At 40.6% G+C, this 20,565-nt stretch overlaps 1 protein-coding gene across 3 annotated transcripts in view; it reads left to right on the forward strand.

The window, feature by feature from the left end:
* The window catches only part of DLG5 (discs large MAGUK scaffold protein 5), a 109,808-nt gene that overhangs the window by 48,662 nt on the left and 40,581 nt on the right, over positions 1 to 20,565 (forward strand). For all 3 annotated transcript variants that reach the window (XM_056351840.1, XM_056351837.1, XM_056351839.1), the window contains exons 3-6: positions 4,907 to 5,072; positions 10,135 to 10,278; positions 12,945 to 13,128; positions 16,632 to 16,891. In XM_056351840.1, coding sequence (XP_056207815.1) covers positions 4,907 to 5,072; positions 10,135 to 10,278; positions 12,945 to 13,128; positions 16,632 to 16,891 — 754 coding nt within the window. The remainder of the gene's footprint in view (positions 1 to 4,906; positions 5,073 to 10,134; positions 10,279 to 12,944; positions 13,129 to 16,631; positions 16,892 to 20,565) is intronic.

Genomic DNA, 20,565 nt, shown 5'->3' on the forward strand with positions numbered 1-20,565 from the left:
AAAACAGTACAGTGAGACGATGCTCACGGCTCCTCTGCAGGAGACATGAAGGGACGAGCGCTGGTGGAGCCCTGTCCCCCCGCGGTGGGTGTGCAGCCGTTGCCCCTAGTTGCCCCCCTGGGTTCGGATGCTTTTGGCTGGGGTTTGCTTTCAGTGCCTGGTTGTAAGCCTGGCAGACGTAGGGTTTGAGCTTTCTCACCAGCGAGCTCCTGAATATCCAAACCCAGAAACTTCAGCCGTATTTTCCTTGGTCATTGTAACAGATTATATTCTTCATTGTGTTTTAGCTCAGCAAAGTTCTGCAAGGACTTTTTGAAGTGACATATCTGTTGGTTTTTTTTCCCACAGCTCCTTGCTATTTTTGAGTGTTAGGTTGTACATTTTCTTTCGTGTTGATCTTTCTAGAGCCATTGCTCAGTTTTTTCTAATGTCTTAAACTTAGTGAAGTTGAAAGTTTGTTTTATGTGCTGCTGGGTTTGTTTAGCTGGTTACAGTCTGCATTAAAACAAATCCTGAAGCGCTACCCATTCTTTTGTCCTTGCACGTTACACGATCCTCACTGCTTTCATAACCTAGTAGGTTTTCTGTCTGTCAGATGAAACTGTTTCTGCAGTTCATTATTTTTACCTTTCAGTTTCTTTTCCTCAATGTACAGCTGCTTGGTTTTGCTAATGTTTAACTTCACCTGCAAGCAGTTCTGTTCCGGGCTCTCCACTATTTCAAGACCACTTCAAAAGATATATCTGAAGATATATCTCTGAATGATAACTTCTGATATGTAATCCTGTTCTAGTCCTCATAAATTATTGAAAGAAAGTAAATATTTTAGCATGCGTTTTCTTACAGCAGGTATAAGTCTTTACTCCCCACGCCTTCCTGAGCCTGGGGAGAAACCCTGTTGATCATGCTTTGCAATACATCTTGCAAGACTCTTTTAATGTTTTCTGTCATGATTTACAAGGCCGTAAAGAAATAATATTCTGAACATCCCTGCTGATATTTTTTATAAAAGAAGCAATGGAAAAGGCTTGGCTGTACAACGAATAGTCTCCTATTTGTTTGCAAGCAAGAATTGGCGCAAATTGCTAATATAAGCTGAAAAAAATCTGCGTACCGTTCAGGCATTCTGTTAGCTTGTAACAGATTGCTTTTTGAATTAGTTGAACGTGCCATACAAGTGTATTTCTCAGAGTAATGAGTGTCTTAAAATTCAAAATATGGTAATAGTAGGTCTTGAAAGTAGCAGTTTACGCATTGGTGCCCATTTTCCCCCCTCAGTATTATATTGATTGTATTGATTCAGCATTATGGTACAGTTTTCCCAGCCCTGTTTCTCTGAAAATGTTGGTTTGGTGTTTTCACTTCAAAAAGCATGCTACCCCATCCCCAGATATGAAGCTAACTGAGCAGTGGTTTGTGCGTGGCTGTATTATCTTTTCAGTCACTGATGATTAGAGTAATCAGCGAGTATTGTATTTTATATGTGCTACAATAATGGAGCTTTGCGGTTTCTGCGAAGCCTGGCACTTGGACTATAATTATGGAAGATGTGATTGCTCCCGCATCTGTTTAAGACTTTGCTTTTCTGCAACGTATGATGGAAATCCTGCAGATTCTTGCTCTAGATGAAGTCAGCGCATACCCAGGACTTCATGCACGTACCGCATTCGGGCCAAATGCCGTCTGCCCACGTGCCACATCCCTGCTGGCAGCTGCGTGGGAGCCGGTGCAGCACTGCTGGCCTGGAGGCTGGCCGCGGAGGTGGCTGCCATGCGGCTGGGCGCTCAGCGCCGGGCACAGCTCGTGTGAGACATGAGTCATGAGGCTCACCGAGGCAGGTGAATGAGTTGCGCTTGGCAGGACGTGCAGTAAATACATTTTCAGAAATCCAGGTTGTCTGAGAAAGCAGGTGAGTTACTGACAGGTGACATAATTTGGATAATGGCGATTTAGCCTTTAGGCTTGTGCATTTGAAGACTGGTACGACTGGTTAAAGCGCAGCTAGGAAGTACTGTTGTGTAAAATACGCAATCAGACGGAAAAAGAATACAAAGCTGGAAGCACAAGTCACCTTCCTTCTACTGCATCAGGATGTCAGATGCACTAAAAGGCTTTTAGCATTCAGCTATAAGAGCCCCATTAAAGGAAACGAAGAGTATTGAATTTTTCTGATAAAAGAGGAGTTTACCAATTTTAATATTTTTTGTTCTTGTAACATCCACAAATCTGATTTAACATTTATAAGACCTGTTGTACAACTGGTGAAAATGTAAGCTTATTGGTAAATCCAGCAAAGAGAAATGTTTGGGACTTGTCTGAAGGATAAGCATGGGAATATCTGGATTGTGTTGGTCTGGTTTTACAGCACTTAAAAGGCTCTTGGCTGGTATTATGTGTTGACAACCGTATCGTTGCATTTGAGATGGAAGTATTTGTTGATGTGCTTGTAAAAAGTGACAAGTTAATGAAAAATAACCTTTTCTGGTACTAAGACGAATGGCTTCACATGAGTCAAGTAAGCTGCTTTCCTGAGGCTAATTAGCCTGTCTTTATTTAAAGCAGTCTTGTCTTGCTTAGCACAGTTCTGGGGCTGGGGGCACAAATGTTCTCCGTGCCTGCAGAAGATTGTCACTGGGACGCTGCCAAAGCTGGTGGGGAAAATGGGTAGAGGAGCAGAGGTCTGACTCTTGCCTCCTTTTACTGTGTTTTAGATTCCAGAGCATTGTCGGGTGCTCGTGTAGGACATGTGTGGCAGATGCTGTCCTTAGGCCTGCTGTGGGGTTACCGCTGGTACTAGTGAGGGGCTATGGTTGATCCACTGCCCTTCCCTCCCTGTCAAACACACCGGCCTTCCTGATTCAGCTCCCCCTTCCTCTTCTGCCCCTTCACATCCCGTTCATCTGTTTAGCCCCAGGATGATAGATAAGCTTTTGAACTTCTTCGTAAGGATGAGAAGGGGAGTTTTTCAGCATTACACGTTTTGGTGCATCAGCTCGAGTGAGAAGATGTGCAGGTTGCTACTGAATTTACCCAAGACCATGCCACCTGTCAGTACCTGCATCAGGTTTGTGTGCCGTTAGCTTTTCACTTGTTGATGAAACTCCCTGCTCGTTGATGGATTCATTTGGAATAGTTTGGGATGTATACGCTGAGGGGTTTTTATCTGACGATTTGTTTTCTTCCCTGTTTATTCCCTGTATCATTAGCCTAGGATAGTGCATTTGTATGATCACTGGTTTCTGTGTAGTTTTGCTTTAAAAATTATGTCGAATGGTTCTCATTTTAGAAAAAGAAAGGATAACTGCATTTGAAAAATGTGAGGTCCTCAGTCAATATGGATGAAGGGGCTCCACCTGGCTGGAGTGAAACAAAGGAGCAGGAGAAAGCCCAAATGCAGCTTCCATTGAGAATTGTTTAGAGCAGTGGGGGGGTGTGTGTGTGTGTGTGTGTGTCTTTCTGCAGAATGCAGGCTGTTCCTGCAAGATCGATTTATTTATTTTGCTACTAGAGCATTTACATACGTTATTATGTAATGTTTAGATTAAAAGATCAGTCTGTGCTCATAAATTCTCATTGCAACATTACAGTAACAGCTGAAAGGAGTAAGAACAGGGGTGCTATCGATCTAGATGCTGTACGCACGGTAGCCCTGAGCCTGCAGTCATTTTGCCATGGGAACTTAAAAACGCACATAGTTCTACTTAAAAAGTTGGAGGGATTTTTTGCATTCTGCAACACCTTCCTGAGCTGGGTTTAGAGATAAAATGCCAATTCTTGCAAGTTGTTAGCATTTGATCTGATGAAATCACTGTTTGCAGCTCTTTCTTTGAAAAGACAGTGATCAGAGAGCGTGATTTCATTATTGTATCTTGGTGCTTCAGTTTAAAAAAGGCAGAAAACAGGTGCACCCTAACAAGTTAATACATATGTCAGCAACTTGTTTCAGTTGTATAGTTATGCAAACTATTCCTAGGATTTCTGAGTTGTAGAAAATAGTCATCTCCTGTATAGATTTAGGCCTTTAACTTCCACATCTGTGACCTGTATCTTGGAGTTTGCTCTCATGCGTCTGGGATTAAAATGAGCAGAACTAAAATTAAGATTGAATTAATTGTCAGCATGTTGTATGTATCTTGGTATATCTGTCTGAGAAGACACTAGCCATCACCGTTCACCTTTGATGTTAAGAAAGCTGAAGGTTAAAAGATCCCACGGATCTCTTTAACGTATGACTGTCCCTTAGAGGAAACGCAGTGATTGTGACGTGCTCCTTTTAGCCACTGTTGTTAAAAATGAAGCCCGTTTGTCATGATTTATTGGCAAGCCAAATCTTTAACTTCACATATTAGACTGATAAATTGCGTCATGTGAAAGGGTAGAATTGCGTTAAAAATAAATGTTGGCAGTAGTGCACAGCAGGTTAGTGTGTCTGGACTGCTAGGTAAAGGAAAAAGAAAAGAGCCCTCGTGCTGTAGCAGTTTCTCTGTCACTGGGGTGAGTTGACGTGGGTGGAATTATTTTTTTTAAAAAAAAGCAAGAACATGGTTCTTTGATGGAAATAACGTTGTACCAGTGACTTCTGCCATGGTGGTAGTTTCTGAGGTCTTTGCAATTGTGACTGCAAACTTGCCTCGCCTCTTAGGCAGCTTGTAAATTCATGAGTGAGCAAGGAACTTACTCCTGCAAACTTAACTTGAAGCAGAGGGCCTTTCTGCTAGTGTGGGGGCTGACTGGAGTTATTCTTGGGTCAACAAACTGATGAAAACTTCCATGACTTGCTTCATTTTTTGAACAGGGTTCTGCAGCCAGAAATACAGGATTTGTAAAAGTAGTGTTAACTTCTTTAATGAAGTTGTATCGTTCTTCTGAGGAGTTCTCTGATGCCAATCACTTCTCTTTCGATCAGGTACGACTGGTAAAGCATCATCTCCACCACCTGTAATAGACACAAGACAGATGAGCGAGAAGCTGGAGACGATACTGTATCAGCTCCGTCAGGTAACTCGAGAGAGGGATGAGCTGCGCAAGCAACTTGCACTTTCATCTCCTGGATCAACTTTTGATGACTGCAGGTAAAAATAAAGGAAATGCAACATTTTAATTTAGCTGTCAGTAGCGTTTTCAAGCGTATTGGTGCCTGCTTGCCTGTAAAGCAGCAAGGATATTGCAAAGTATGTATATGGCTTGCAACTCGCTTGCATCCTGGTGATGTGTGACAGAGGTGACCGCATCCAGGTTTCAGAGCTGCCTGTTGAATGCCTGTTCCCCACTTCTCCAGCAGTTGTGCTGTGGGAATGAGGGGAGCAGAGCTCACCTCCATGTTGAGAGAAGAAAGCAAAGAAGTTTTTTAGGTTTCCTGGGTTATGTGGTAGGAAGAGAAAGAAGACAGTGGCTGAAGCATTTGCTGTTTTGAAAGCAAGAGAGAAGAAAGGGAAATAGCTCTGAATGCTTGGCTGGAGGACAGAAATTAGGAGAGGAAAAAAATCTTAGTTGTTCCTGTGCTTCTGCAAGGAGAGAAAGGCTTGGACTTCTGTTGAGGGGAGAATGTGGGGGGTTTTTTTTGAAATATGCTTTCTGATATACATATATTGAGGGACTGTGTAACATTAGCATGTTGAGAGTAAGGAACTGCCCTCCACTAAGAAGTTGTGGGTGCTGCCATATTAAAATAACACTTGTTCAGAGTCAGTTAATGACCAGCATCCTTATGCAGCTTGTTCTAATCTGAGGGTTGATAAGTTATGAGGAAGACAGTGGTCAAGGAGAGTATGAGTTAATTGTAGATGTGGGTTTTATCAGGCAGGAAACAGAACTGGTTTATATTATAAAGTTAAAGATCTGTTAATGTTTATAGATGTGACTTTGGGCACAGTGAGCAGGTGCTTTCTGCCTGCAGTGAGCAGATGTGAGAGACATTTTTTTGAACCTTGGAAGAAATTGTCTGTCACTAAATCTGAAATAAAAGCAAAGAACAGATTTTCTTGGAGGTGTTTCCGTGACGCATAGCTTCTCTTCCCTTCAGTGTTTTATTGTTGTATCTGTTACTTCTTCATCTCTGTCTGTACATGGTCAGGTGGTTATTTAAGCTTTTTGTCCTTATGAAAAAGGTCAAGATTTAAACCAGTGACCTGAAATAGAGAGAAACTGAGTGTTTTATTCACTCCTTAGCTACTCATCTTAATGCCCTCTTCCTCCCCCCGTGAGTTTTGAGAGCTACTTCAAGAGCTTTTTGCTCTGTCTAAGGGTCCCCAAGAATTGTGGGGATGGGAGAGGAAAAGGCAATCAAATGTCAACATCTTTTGCATAGCTTCCAGTTATTTATTTATACAGAGGGATTTCTTATTTCAAGTCACTAGAGCTTAGGCATTGAGGATTTTATAGCTTACAGTAATGTTCTCCATAATCCTGGGTGCTATTAATAAAGTTCTCATGAGCTGTCCTCTGGACTGCTCTAGTTTTTTCTCATTAACTGTCAAATCAATTTTCTATTGCTAGTGTAGAGTTTCTGTGTTGTGGAAAATATAAATGTTTACAGCTTAAAGAACAACTCATCAAAATAATCATTGTATTTGGGTAGTGCTTCGGCAGTTTGCTTGTTAGATGGAGGATGCTGCCTTCCAGACGATTAAATATTTGAAGAGTGGGAAATGAATGAAGATGATTAGTTGACTTTTTTTCCTTCAGTATAAAAGCAACTACTTCTCCCATCCGCATAAACATCTATGGCTTTTGAAAGCTTGCTGGTATGTCTCTTTTTCCCACCTTGTTTTGCATTCTTTCCTCATTTAAACCTGATCTTCAGCCTTTAGGAGTCAAAGCCCAGACATGGCAAACTTAGGCTGAAGTGTGGAAGCTGGAAATTCATTATTTAGATGGTGACTTGACCTACCCCGGAAGGGCTTTTGCTTTCCTGGCTGTGCAGGCTGCTTTAACCGTGGCTGTACCGCGCACAGGTGGTGAGGAGGCAAATCTTGACACGTCTCGATGGCGTGCTTCAGAACACTTGCAGCTCGCAACACATTCATGGGCTGGGCTGCGCTGGCTGTGAAGGCTGGCCGTTGCAAAACCCAGAGCTGTTTTCTGAAGCAAGTGTTGGCTCAAGCCTAGAGCAGCGAAAGAGGAGCTACAGAAGTGGATTGTGATGTGCTGAATCAGACAAATATGTGTCATCCTGCTGGACAGGAGTAGGATTGCTCATGCGGTGCTTGTGTCACTTGACAGTAGCTGTGTGTCTGCACGTGTTGTGGTGATGAAGCAAAGGTTTGAGCAAATCATTTGGCGTGCTCGAGGTGCATTTTGTAGGCTTCACTTTGCTGTTGTTCATACTTTTGTAGTACTAGAAGAGGACTGCAATACAAGTAACCCCCCTGAAAACTGCCTTTGAGAAGAGACCGTTTGATGTGTAATCTGTAATTTGGTTTTGGTGGAATTGCAACAGTAAATGATAACGTTTTCAAGTTGTTGGGTAGGCATCGCCCACAAGGTTGGATCTGCTGTTGGCATTAGCTTTTATGTCAGCATCAAATACATGTAAATGTCTGTCTCACCGTGGCCTTGATTTACGCTCAGGGTAATTCCACTGGAATACAAAGGCTTTTTAGAGTCATTACGTGAATATCAGAAAAAAAGCCGGACCTTTGGATACCGGCATTTTAAATGTTATTAACGTTTGAATCAATGCTTCCAAAACAGGAACTGACACCTCACCTTTACTGAAATCATGTTTTGAATATGTTGATATCTTGAATATTTGATATTCATACATTGAAATCTGTATTTTGTGAGGCATTTTAGAATAAAACTGTGGTGGTCTTCCTTAAACAAGACCTGGCCGCTACCTGCATTTCAACGGCCTGCTTTGTTGCAACAGTTCTGATTTTTGACTTCTGACCAATGTTCCTCTTGCGCCTATCCCTGTTTTTCTTGCTGAGACATAAAGCCTTGGAACAGCACTGTGAACATATGGCCTTGACTACCCAGGTGGTTTTTATTTTGTGTAGATGAGCTAGCAAGCAGGATGTGACTGGTGGCATGGTTGATCCTTCCTCCTTGTGTAGGTAGGCTCACCGTAGTTCTGAGACTGACCTCATAGTTACTCTTTAACAAAGAAATCATACCCTGAAATATTTTGCACAAATAGGAAATTATGATTGCAAGCTTAATAGGAACATGTGTTAGTGGGTCTTGGTAAGCTAAATGCTTCAGCTGAGAGTTAAACTGTTCTTCAATTAACGTCATTTTAATGACTGTGGTGGACAGATGGTGTCTACTTTCAATAATTTCACTCTAAAGTCTAATTTAAAATAATACTTGGGGTTTTAGTGATTCTGTCAAGGGTGTGAGCATTTCAAATTGAGTTTTACTTACGCTAACTAGGGCTGGATTTTAAAAGAAAAACACAGCAGTAGTTGCAGTAGTATGTCCGTAACGCTGGACGAATAATGTGGTACTTCTTTTGGCATCCCTAAACAGTGAATTAAAGGGGAAAAAAACCAAACAACTAAAAAATATCCCTGTAGATGTGACTTGAATATTGGGTTATTTTATACGAATTTGCCTTTCAGTTGTTGCTAAAATCTGTCAGTCAAGGAAGGGGTTTTTTTGGTTTTGTTTTCCCCCAGGAGCACTTCTCTGGAGAAGGGAGGAAAAGAAGAATTACAGTTGAAGGCCTTAATACTCAGCAACCCAGATGCAACTGGGTTGCTAAAAAGCGCCTTCACGTCATGCACAGACTCCCTAAAAGTCTGTGAATCAGACGTGGCTGGCACTTTTTTTTAACAACTCTCCCCACTGCAGCAGTGCAAAACCATTTTCATTTTGATTCAATTGCCAGCTGCATTTCAGTTCCACAGTCCGTGTTGCTGGTTTTGTATGAAGCAAAGAGAATTCTGATGGCTTTTCAGGCTGCGCTTACGGCAGAGCCATTTGGGAGGGAGGGAGGTGGGAGGGAGAAAGGGGGGGTTGTGCAGCAATGGAGCAAATCTGCTATGAGAATAAACAGACTGAAATTAGAAAGCACTTGGGGTTTTGTGTGGTTTTTCTTATTGTTGTTGTTGGTTTGTTTTTTTTTTTCCATTGTCTATGAAGTGATATCAGACCCAGGAGATGCTAAGAGGGACAGCTGTCAGAAGCTTCATGTTGAAACTAGAAAATTCAATGGTGCAAAGATTTTGTGACCATGTAGAGGAGGAACAGTTCAATTGAGAGTCACTGTTAGATGCTTAGTGTTTCAAAACAAGAAGGCATAAGCCTGCTAATTTAGTTTCTAGCATGATTTATGATTTTGCTAATGAAGTATCATGTGCAAGGACCACACGTTCTTGACATAACCTGTGTTCGTCAATTGCTTGACAAGGTAGATTATTTTAGAAAATTTCTCTTCTTGTGATCACGCTGATATACTGAAAAAAAAAAAAATCAGTCAAAAATTTTCTCTTGATTGACTTTGGCTTTCACTTCGTTTGACTTCATGAATATTGCTAATTGGAGGTTATATTGTATTGGCGATTCCTAATAATCATTTCAACAAAATTTGGGTTGTCTTAGAGAACTGTGAGGTAGATTCTGACATGTTTTCTCATTCGTTTCTAGTAGCTTCAAAGAACATGGTAACACTCAATCAGATATGCGATTCAGCAGAATGACTTGGTCAAATTATTTGGAATTCAATGCTCAATTAGTCAGCCTGGTCAAATTCTGCTGGCACAGGTGTGTGTGTTTGGTGTCCTGCTGGAAGTCTTTCTCCCAGCCCTAACTCTGACTTTCCGAGGGAGCTATAGACAGGGTCCTCCAGCTGCTGCCTAGATGAGAAGTTTTTCCTAGCTCAGGTCTCCGTGCAGCCCTTCTTCTCAGCGCCACTCTCCCCGCTGCTCTGGGCTTTTTCTTTGGGAGTTTGGATGCGGTAGCGCAGGGGAGCCGTTGTTACGTCTCAGCATAAAACTCATACAGGTTAAAGTCGGCGAATTTTTATTTCCAGTTGCATCTTAACGCGAAGTGGTCGGTATTTAAATTAAAGCATGTTATAACCTAAGTATCAGCGGTTTTGTGTGATAGTATTTTTTATTGGATTGTTGTTTCATTCTCTCGTGAAATCCAACGTGGCTTATCGACTGCACATCCTTTTTTCCATGCTAGGCCTAGTCCAAAACCAAACCATGATTATGAAAGGCTGAAGATTCAGTGCATGAAGGCCATGTCAGACCTGCAGTCTCTGCAGAATCAACACACCAAGACGCTGAAAAGATGTGAAGAAGCAGCAAAAGAGGCAGATTTTTATCAGTAAGTATTAGCAAAGCTGCACAAGGTAAGAGTTTACCAGTCTGTGCTAGACCATAAAGTAGTAGAACATGGTGATCAAATAATTTTTTTAATTCTCTTTTTTCCACTTCAATGGCAAGATTAATGTTTGCCTCCATCATACTTTTCTGGCCTATTTGAAATTATAAAGCATGGATTGCTTGTTTTACTTTTAGGAATTTGGAATGGAAATCCCTGATGTCTTGGTGGGACACTGCCAAGGAAAGCTGAGTTACCGCATGGCAGTTACAGCCCGGTAGCCTTGCTGTCAGGCTGGAGAGCAGCACAGAATTTGGGGAAATGTCATTTCTTTCTTTTTTTTTTTAACCAGTTGTGATAGCTCTTATGCTGATTTCTGTAAGCTTTAACATAGGCTTAGACCAGTTGTAAGCATTTATGAAAACATGATAACATAGGGTGCAAATGGTGACTATTTCTAGCATGCATTTCTGTTTATCAGTAGTTGTTGGTACAAGTAGCAACATGTTTTCTTCTCTTGAAAGTAACACAGCTCAGAACTAGAAACGCAGATAAATTGTTGGTTTGAAGTTTATTGCACTAAAAAGTACGACTGGTATTTAACGACAGCATTTGTTTTCATTGGGGGTGGTAGCTCTTACCCAGCACTTTCACCCACACCTCACCAAGCCTTTAAAGATAGGCATCGTTTCCTTACGTTCTTCTTCCAAAACCTGAAAATTCAAGGTTGACGACAGGTACAGATGTGGCAAATTGTGTGGCAGCTTTACAACGAGATTTATTCTTAGTTTCATTTGAGGATTTTCAAGTACTTTAGTGCAAAGCGTTAGTGTTTTCTACATGGTAGATGGTTTGGGGTTTTTTTCCCCAGAGCTAAATTATCTGTCTGTCCAATGCTGATGTGAAACTTTTGTATTCCTTATTCTAAAAAAATGAGTGTTTTGATCACTGTATTTAGAAGTTCTGTGGTCCCTGGAACATACTGTGTTATATTTTATGTATTTCAGTATTTTCATGATAGGATAAAAGGATTTACCTCCTCCTATCAGGAGAAAAACTCAGTTTTACAAGATGCAGTGAGTGATTGAAATACTCAAGTATACCAAGAATACAGGCATATTCCTCAGAGACCAACAATTTTGGCTTTGGCAAAATCATGCATAGATACAAGTATAAGCTTTTGCATTTGCACTTACTACAGACTAAGATTATCTTGTCAGAAGAAAGTATAGCGAAGTTGAATGGATTCAGAGGTAACTCTTTTTATTATAAGAACAAACTTAATTGGATTTGAATAATTCAGTTTCCTACTTAAAACTTCTGGGAGGCTGAAACTCACTGTTGGAGTTTAGGTGTCCAAAACGTGACAACACATGTTGGAATCTATGTATGCAAATCCTGTTCATTCTGACTAATTCTCAGGGTGAAGAAAGGAACTGTGTAGAAGACACTATTCAAATGTTGTTTTCTCCTGCAGTAATTCTTAAAACCGCATTTTTGGTTGGTTGTTTTTTTAAAAGTTACCATTCTGAAGAATTTATGATTTCCAACAAAATCTGAATAACAGCAGATTAATAATCTGCATGTAAAGATTGTGTGTTTAATTGTATGAATATAATTTATTAAAGGCTTTTTTTATTATTTTAGCAGGCTGTTCTAATTTTAAGGAAACTGGTTTTAATACTTTCAGTCATTCTGTGCAGGAAATGTTGGTGCTTCACTTCATGAGGAAGGAATACAAAGTACTTTAAATTTGTTCAGTTCATTGTGTGTTATGTGGGTTTGTTTTGTTTGGGTTTTTAATAAATATGGACTTTAAACATTGTACGAGCAGGTGTCAGAGTGTGGTTTGAATCACTGTTTCAACAACAGCAATACTTATCAGTATTCAAATGTCACTTTTTATTTGATCTGCAGTAGTAAAATATATTCAGTTGATTTTTCTGCTTTTTTTTCAGCAGTGGTCTGGTCTAATTTTGGACTGCTACCTTGAATTATAATCTGAATGGTGGCCTCCTCATGTGGCTTTCAGTTTAATTTTAAGTGAGAGTGTATTTCTTTCAATAATTCTGCCTTGCATAGTGAAGTTTGGAGTAACTTTGATAGCTTTTGATGTGTGGAATGTTGTTGAAATATACATAGTGAGTTTTTGTTGGTTTGGGTTTTTTTATGTTTGGGCAGGAGGTTGTTTGGTTTTGAAACAATAGATACAAGAGATTTTTGTAGTTTTCATCTGTATTTTGGTTAGCTGCTGCTTGGCTGAGGGGCCCAAGAGAAAGTGAAGGTGATTAGTGGGATAATTCTTGTTATCTCCATGATCATCTTATGCATTACGCCGTTTCTTCTTGTCTGGTTTTGTTTGTTTGTTGTTTTTTTTTTAAATGGCAATGAAATGACACTGGGGGGTGGCATAAATCCATCATCTCTTCTGATGTGGTGTAAGAGTACTGTGTACTTCTGTGTATTTTCATACTTATGTTGCTGTTTGTTTCTGATTGATTTATTTGTTCATTTTCCTGGTGCTTGGAATACCTGAATGTGCAGAATTGAGTCAGTTTGGTCAACTGTTAGGAAACCCAGGCTTGCAATGGGTTAGCACAGGACTTCATCCTGGCAAGTTGGCCTCTAAGAGTATTTTTACTTATTATTTTTTTTGCGTGTCATGACAGCACGTTGCACAGTCGGCTGCTGAGTGACCAGTCACAGCTGAAGGAGGACATGGATACCTTGAAGAGGAAAAACACACAGTTGGTGCGAGAACATAATCACCTCCAGCAGTCGTGTGAGGAAATGAAGAGGCTTCACGACGAAGATCAGAAAGAGATAACGGACCTGCGCAGCCAGCAGCAGCAGGTGAGCTACAGTTTGTAATACCCGTGCTAGAAGAAATCATGAATTGTCCCTTTGATAAAGAAGTCAAGAAAGCTGAATGTGCAGGGTTGCTGCCTTTTATGTCTTACTGATGCTAAAACATGTGCCTTAGGTTTCACAGCACTAGGGGAGAAAATAACATCTTGGATACTAAATGGTTTTCTGTCTCTAGCTGGAAAAAAGAACAAGAGATAAAGAATATTAGGTGGTACCAAGAAATTTTGATGCAGAGATGAAAAAAATGCATATAAGGAAGATTGTATATGCATGATATTTTTTTAAGCGGATGGGAAGGTGTCAAAAACCTCAGTTGAAGTTGCAAAGTGATTAAAAAGACGACTATTTTCCTAGGGCATTTTATAGGATAGGGCTAAATTTATACTTGCATGCTATGTTTGTTTTTTGGAAAGAATAACAATAAAAAAATGAGTGATACAGATGGTTTTGGCGGGGTGCGTTTGGTTTGTTTTATTATTCTAGTGACACTAAAGGTTAGGGGAAAGATCAAGCTAAGTCTGCTTATTTAGGTTCGCAGGTGCTCTTTGGTTAGAACAACAGGTTGATGAATATTTTTTACCTTGAAACAAAAAACCCACAAGCTTTTCAGGACTGGAAGAGGTGGGCATTTCAGAACTGTATGTTACAGACTGTCTCCAGGCCGACACTGTTCACACATTCTGAAGAAGAAAAAGTAAAAGTAATAGTAAGGAGCAACTGGTTGTATCAGGTCTCTGGCTTACCTATGGAAAAGTCTGATCTCTTAGAATAGTAACAGTGACATGTGGCATGGTTAAACCGAGTTATCTCGGTTAGCTGTGTGTAGGCTGAATCACAGGGCAAACTTGCAAGTCAAACGTTAGGCTTCAGAAGTAAAACCTCTGTAAACCAGAATAATTATTTGCTAGGGTCGGAGGGGTAAAGGGCAAAGCAGCACGTTGGAGGTGCTGAATGGCGCTTCAGGAGGTGTGTGAGGGCTAGTGCGACGAAGAGCAGAGATTTGTATTTCCTTTTGATCCCTCCCTTTAATGTTGTCTCGAGAGTTCTGCTGTGAAATGGTTTGGTGGCTTAGTTCAGAAGACAGCTGCAATGGTTTGCTCTGTAAACCTGGGCATAAGGCTTCCTTGTCCTGTGCCTCTGTTTCCCAGCCTGCAAAGCAGGGTTGTAAAACCTCCAGGAGAAGGCTATTGTATTTTGAGATTCTGTCCTGAAGTTTGAAATTATCTGGCAGCACAGGAGGAAGCTGAAGTATCAATGTCAGTATTTATTAAAAGACGTTCAGTCTTGCATCAGCATCATATTTAAGCCTTTGAAGAAAACTGTGTCCATGACTCTGAGTGAGAAAGTTGTGTAGCTCCATTTCTCAGCACGTCAGAGTGAATCATGGTGTCTTGAAAGGGCACCAAGAGTCTTATCTGGTCTGTGTTATTTCTCATCTGAATTAGTCTGACTCTGTGTTGATCCCTCTGACACGTTGTTTTGTCATCAGGTGTAGCAAAACCCAACATCTTGGCGGCCTCAGAGAGCAAAAACTTTTGATCGGGTTACTCTTCATGTGGGATTGTCATGGATTTGCTGTGTAGCAGCCGATCAGCTGAAGTTCCTGCTGCTTGCATGTGAGGTGTCCTGTCACCAGGGCTGTCTCTCTTGGTCCGGCTGGGGCTAGTGACTTTTTCTCAGACTGGACTTAGACTGGGAGATCTCCCTTGCTACATGGTTTCTTCTTCATGGCCTTGCTGGCTTCCTCTGTCAAATCTCTTTTAGCAAGCTTATGCCGAATTCCATCCGATTTCTAGTATATTTGTCCTTTATTTTTTTAGTGTGTTTTCAGCAAAAAGACATTCCAGATGCACTGTAGACCTCAGAAGTGGTTTCTTTCTGTTTGGATTCTCAACTACTTGGTTCTCAAACCTGTTCTCAAAATACTTTGGGAAGTAGTCTTCAGGAAAATGGCTCTTTTGACGGGTTTAAATCATCACGTATTTGCACTGTACGTGTGCCTACCTTTTGTCACGTTTAGCTTATCTGAAATGGTTCACTGCGGCATGCTGGTGGGTCCAGCCCTGTGCGGGGCGTGCTGCCGCATCCACTGCGGGCAGGGGGTGTACCGAAACAGCCGTGCCAGGCTCCCTGCACTGCAGCCTTGTACCAGGACCGCTGTATGAACAGGAACTTGCTGCTTTTCCATCTCTTGGTTAGTTAAGAGACTGGTGTCAGGCTGAAGAACTTTCTCTCTCTTACCTTGCCCCTGTGGAGGAGTGGTTCCCCGACAGTGATGGTTATCATCTGCCGCCTATGGGCAGCGAGTGGTGGGCAAGGAGCAGGCAGGCTCCTTCTGTCTCCTTTCCTTCTGGGCTGTAGGTTTCTTCTTGGTCCATAGGCATCCAGGTTGTTCCATGTTCAGGAACTGGTCCTTACCCTGAATATAAGGCACAAAAGAAGATGACGAGCTGATCTGTGCGTACAGGGTAGCTGCTCTGTGTATGGTTTCAACTTCTTACAAAGCTCTGTTGTCTCTTCCTTCTAATTTTTTAGTACTTTTTATTTCCAGATAGGTAGGAATGTGCCTTTGTACGCTGGTGTTCAGATTGTATAAACTCCTGGCACCTCTCTATATAAAGCACTGCTGTTTCTTCCCACTGCTCCATCAAGGCTAATTATCAATTTAAAAGACAAAAACGGGAAAAAATGAGAATAACATTAAAAAAAAGGTAAAAAATGAAAAAGTAAGGCCTCATTTCAGGCATTTTTTTCCCCTTTTGAGAAGGAAGAAGGACTAGATTTGCTGAAGCTCATTAGAGGCTTTCTGTTGTTGTTGCTGGTCATTCATCATCAGCGTTGCTATTTACAACAAGATTCTTATGTCGATGGAAATTAATTTGAAACTAAGATTCGGGTCAGACTTTATTCATGTTTAAGTGGATTTTTCTTTTTCTGTTCATATTTTATGGATAGCTTTTGAAACAGAAGGCTGTGGGTAGTTTTCAGATGGAATACTGTATTAATATTAAAATACATGCCTGTGTGTATAACATATTTAGGGTAGATTTTCTCCTCTTGAAGTTTTACATTATTTAATTTGTTCCTGGAGGATCCAGGCAACCTGGCATGAATGCCACCTAGTGGTCATTTCTGAAATTACTGCTCTCGTCTTGGTCATCGGTGATTATGTCTTGCTAGAGCTGCCAAGTCCTTTGAAAACAACGTGAGGTTTGATAACTGGTGGTAGCAATAACCATTAGAGATTTTCATGACCTTGTGAACCCTAAGTTGTGAGAAAGCATGTTTTTTGCCCAGTTACCATTAAGCAGATGTAGTAATGCTTAGAAGAGGCTCAGTGTTTCCTTAGTCATTAAAAAGAATTGTTATTAAAATGCGTTACTGTATTTTTGTCCTTACACTGTTTCTTAAATATATATTTTAAAACAGATTAATTGGGCTAGTTTAGAAACTGAGTTTATTAATTCAGTTTCTGGCATTTTTTTTAGGTTATGAAGCAAAATGGATCCTCAGAGATACTAAATAAACTTTACGATACAGCAATGGACAAGCTAGAGGGTGTGAAGAAGGATTACGATGCCCTAAGGAAACGGTACAATGAGAAGATCGCAAGTCACAATACTGATCTGAGCCGCCTAGAACAGGCTGAGGAGGAGAACAGACGTCTTCAGAAACAGATTGACATGTTAATGAAGCAAAGGGACACAGCAATACATTTCCAGCAGCAATATTCGTCCTCTCTTAGAAGGTATAATCAGGTTTTGATACCTTTGAGGTGTTCTGTGAAGGCAGTAACAATTCTAATGTAGCATCTTTTTTTTTTTTTTTTTTTCCCCCCCCCTAAAATTTTTCTTTGGTGTATGTTATCTTGGTGTGATGAGTAAGTGTATGTTTCTATATAAGGTTTTCTGGAAGGTTCTAGAAGGTGCAATGGGGATGGTTATTTGGAGAAACAGTGCTGCTTTTGAGAAAAGGATTTCCCAGCTGGGCTTTTGGAATTATATGAGGAATTTAACCAGTGTCTGGCTCATGTGAGAAAGGGATATTTTGCCTTTCAAGCTGTGTTTATTCTTAGTTGTAGACGTAGGAGTTGAATACAACCAAAGTTTTGTTAAACCACAGACAGTGGTTCCCAACAAACTCCTCAATGGTGAGCCCATCAACATATTTAGCTTTAGTTAGACATAAAACCTAAGTCAGTAAGAGGATATAATTTCTGAGAGGTATTTAGCAAATGAAGATGCTCTCAAGCATAAGTTAACTTTTCACGATATTGCAGACTGTGTGGGACTCCCAAGACAGAGCTTTGAGTTGGCAGCAGTTTGCTGGATGCAGACCTCTGGGAGCCTTGCCTCGCTGAGAAGGCGCTGCTGCTCCGAGCAGCAAAAGTGCCAAAGCAAAAGGGCACAGATGCCATGTCACATGACGCTGAACCTCTCTCTGCTCCCCCTTGATAATTAAGCCTACGCAGTTACCCATGTGGGGTAGGAGGAATGCTAATATACATAAGGACTCCAAAGAACATCTGTGGGTGTGTTGAGAATGTTTTCACTGACACAAGTTAGGGATAATACACAACTCCCACAGACCAAAGCCAAAACATGTTTTTTTCCATGTTCATAGACTTCTAGTATTTCAAAAAGGTGAGATTGAGCCTAGATGGTAACGTACACAAGAATAACATGTACGTAGTTGTGAAACATCTAATAAAGTCATAGGAGAATGAGTAATAAGATAACAAGTTCTGTCATTTAAACTGCTGTTGATTCTTGGAAGCGAGGGAAAGCCTAACATATGCTACAAGAAACCCTGCAACCATGCTGATACATGCAGAAGCTCAACATATTTGTATTAAGGCTTGGTGATCTAGGTCTCCTTCTTGGGAGAAAGGCGTGGTTTGAGACAGAGCAGAGGTTGGTATTAAGCATTTGATGAAAGATATTCATGTTCCCGTGAACCAGTGATTCAACTAAAGTAATATAATTGAACTTCAGGAATTCTTGCATTTTATTCAGTTGGCTTTGGGTCTGGACTTCTTGTTTTTACTTGTTTGTACTTATAGAAACCTTTTTTTGTCTTATGTTTATACCCTTTGTCCATAACCCGAACCGTATTTCTCTGGTTGACTGATGAAAAATTTTAAAATCCATTTCAGATGTGTATACTTTTCAGAGTATAAGACTTAACAAACTTGTAGTTTGAGGATGAGTGGGTCATAAATGTCAGCACTACTATTTTTAGTTAATACCAAGTGTAAATACAGTCAAAATAGGTTTTAAAGAGAGCAGGAAGAGTGAGACTCCAGTGATGGTCCAGGGCTCTTTTTGAATTAAGCTTTGGCCTCAAAAAATATCAGAAGTGTTCAATCTGTTTTCTTTTATCTATCTATCTAAAATATCATTATCTTTGTTGTCACAGTAATACACAGTGTATGAATTATGTATATGAGCCATGATGATTTAGTTGGTGAATAGTTTGCAGATTGGAAACTAGCTACAGCGGCTCCCTAATTCTGTGTGCTAAACCTTACCTTGCATGCGTGTGTCTGCATTTTGAATGTGGGCTATGGCACGCGGACGGATCTGCCCATCATTTGCAGTTGCACTGAAGACAAAGCAGGGAGTCCTGGTGCGGGTTCTTTTCAGTATTGGTTGCTTGTTATAAACCTGTGCTTTCTGCTACCGACCCATCCAAGCCTGCCACTTGCATCCTGTTCACAACTGTTGTTACGAGTGAAAATGTGACCCAGCTGCCCGTATGGCCTCCTGAGGACCAAGGTGTGTCAGCTGGAACTTTGCTTTCAGGTTTCCTCAATTATCACTATTTAATATGAACTGTCACCTGTGGCAGAAACTTTTTTCCTCCCTCTGGCCACTTCCCCGTGCTAGTACGCTGCTTGTGCTTTTGTTGTTTTGGTGTCGTGTGGGTTTCTTGGTTAATTGGTTTGTTTTGGGGTGTGTTTATTTGTTGTTGTTGTTGGGGTTTTTTCTCTTGTTTTTCTTCCTTACTGATACTTTATTTGCTTGTCAAGCATTGCCTTACCTCTTTTCTCCTTCCCTCTCCCCTGTGTCTTCCCACTTTTGTCCTTGCTTTGACACCCAAACAGTTTTCAAATGTACTGGGGGTTCTCACATGGCGATAAGGTTGTTTGGCATAGTCTCTTAGATTTTCTGATACATCCTTGTTTATTCTCCTGTCGCTATACATTCTCCTTACCTGCACGCTCACACTTAGGAAAAGAAAGAAGAAATCCAGCCTGTAATAGCTTAGGTCTTCTGTAATGCCAGGCTGGTGATCTCTTAAACTGAAGAATTTCCTGAAAGGAGCAGGGTGATGGTTTTGAAATTACTGGCAGCTGCCTCAGTAAAGCTATGGCAATGTTTTGAATACACTGAGGCTTTCAAGGGAATATTTGAAATAGGGTTTACAGCTTTCTGTCGGGAAAGGTCAAGCAATGTGCTGGATTAGATGAGAAACTGCACTTTTTAACTGGGAGGGGGTGTGTGTGAAAGAGAACAGTCTGCCAGAGGTTTATGGGCATCTGAAATTTGGATAACTCTAAAGGTCCACCACGGTAGGTCCAGTGTTTGCATCAGTGGCATTTACCTGTGAGTGCTGCAAGAAACATGCAAGAAAATCTTGGTGTCCGGTTGTGGTAAAACACTGCTCTCAGGAGAGGTTTCTTTTCAAACCTAATTGTGAACTTGTGTGCGGAATTGTATTCCTGCTTTTAAGAATAGTTTGTCAATATAAACACAAAAGTTACTACTTATAAATGAAATAAAACTTGTTAGGCCCTTTTTTTGGTTGAGCCGTACTTCAGTAGGTTATAGTGATGAAATATATATGTCTTCATCTGTGTTAACCGTCAAAAGTTATATTGTAAAATTTTAAGAGATTTTGCATTTCAGATTCACTGAATGACGTACCGATGGAAACAAACCGTAATGTTTGAATTACCTGTTTTCAGTTCCACTGTCTGCATTTTTACTGTAAAATCACTTTTTTCTCTTCTATCCATTACCAGCCTTGTGGCGTATTTCGGCATGTGGAAGTTGTTCGGTTTTTTTCCAGTTTCTGCTTTTGTTTCCCTTCTCTTCACATGCCTGAAAGTATGTACTGGGAGAAGGAATTCACTTCCAAGATGAGCAGAGCTCAACGCAGTAAATAAAGTTAGGCTTGTGCTATTAAATAATGGCAGTGGTTTGCGTTCCTTTTTAAGAATTTGTTATACATTTACTTTTAATATTTAAAGTAATTCTAAAGTATTTCTAACAATTTTTATGTTTCGGTGCCTTAAAGAGGCTCTCTAATGTTCCTCAGCCTTTAGGAATATTCCTGAAGCAATAATTAGTCTTAACTTTCATTTTGCAGTTCTGAGAGTACATTGTCTTAAGGTGGTCCTCTGTGGTGGCGTGTTAC

Source organism: Falco biarmicus, chromosome 9 (genome assembly GCF_023638135.1).
Source record: "Falco biarmicus isolate bFalBia1 chromosome 9, bFalBia1.pri, whole genome shotgun sequence".
Classification (NCBI taxonomy): domain Eukaryota; kingdom Metazoa; phylum Chordata; class Aves; order Falconiformes; family Falconidae; genus Falco; species Falco biarmicus.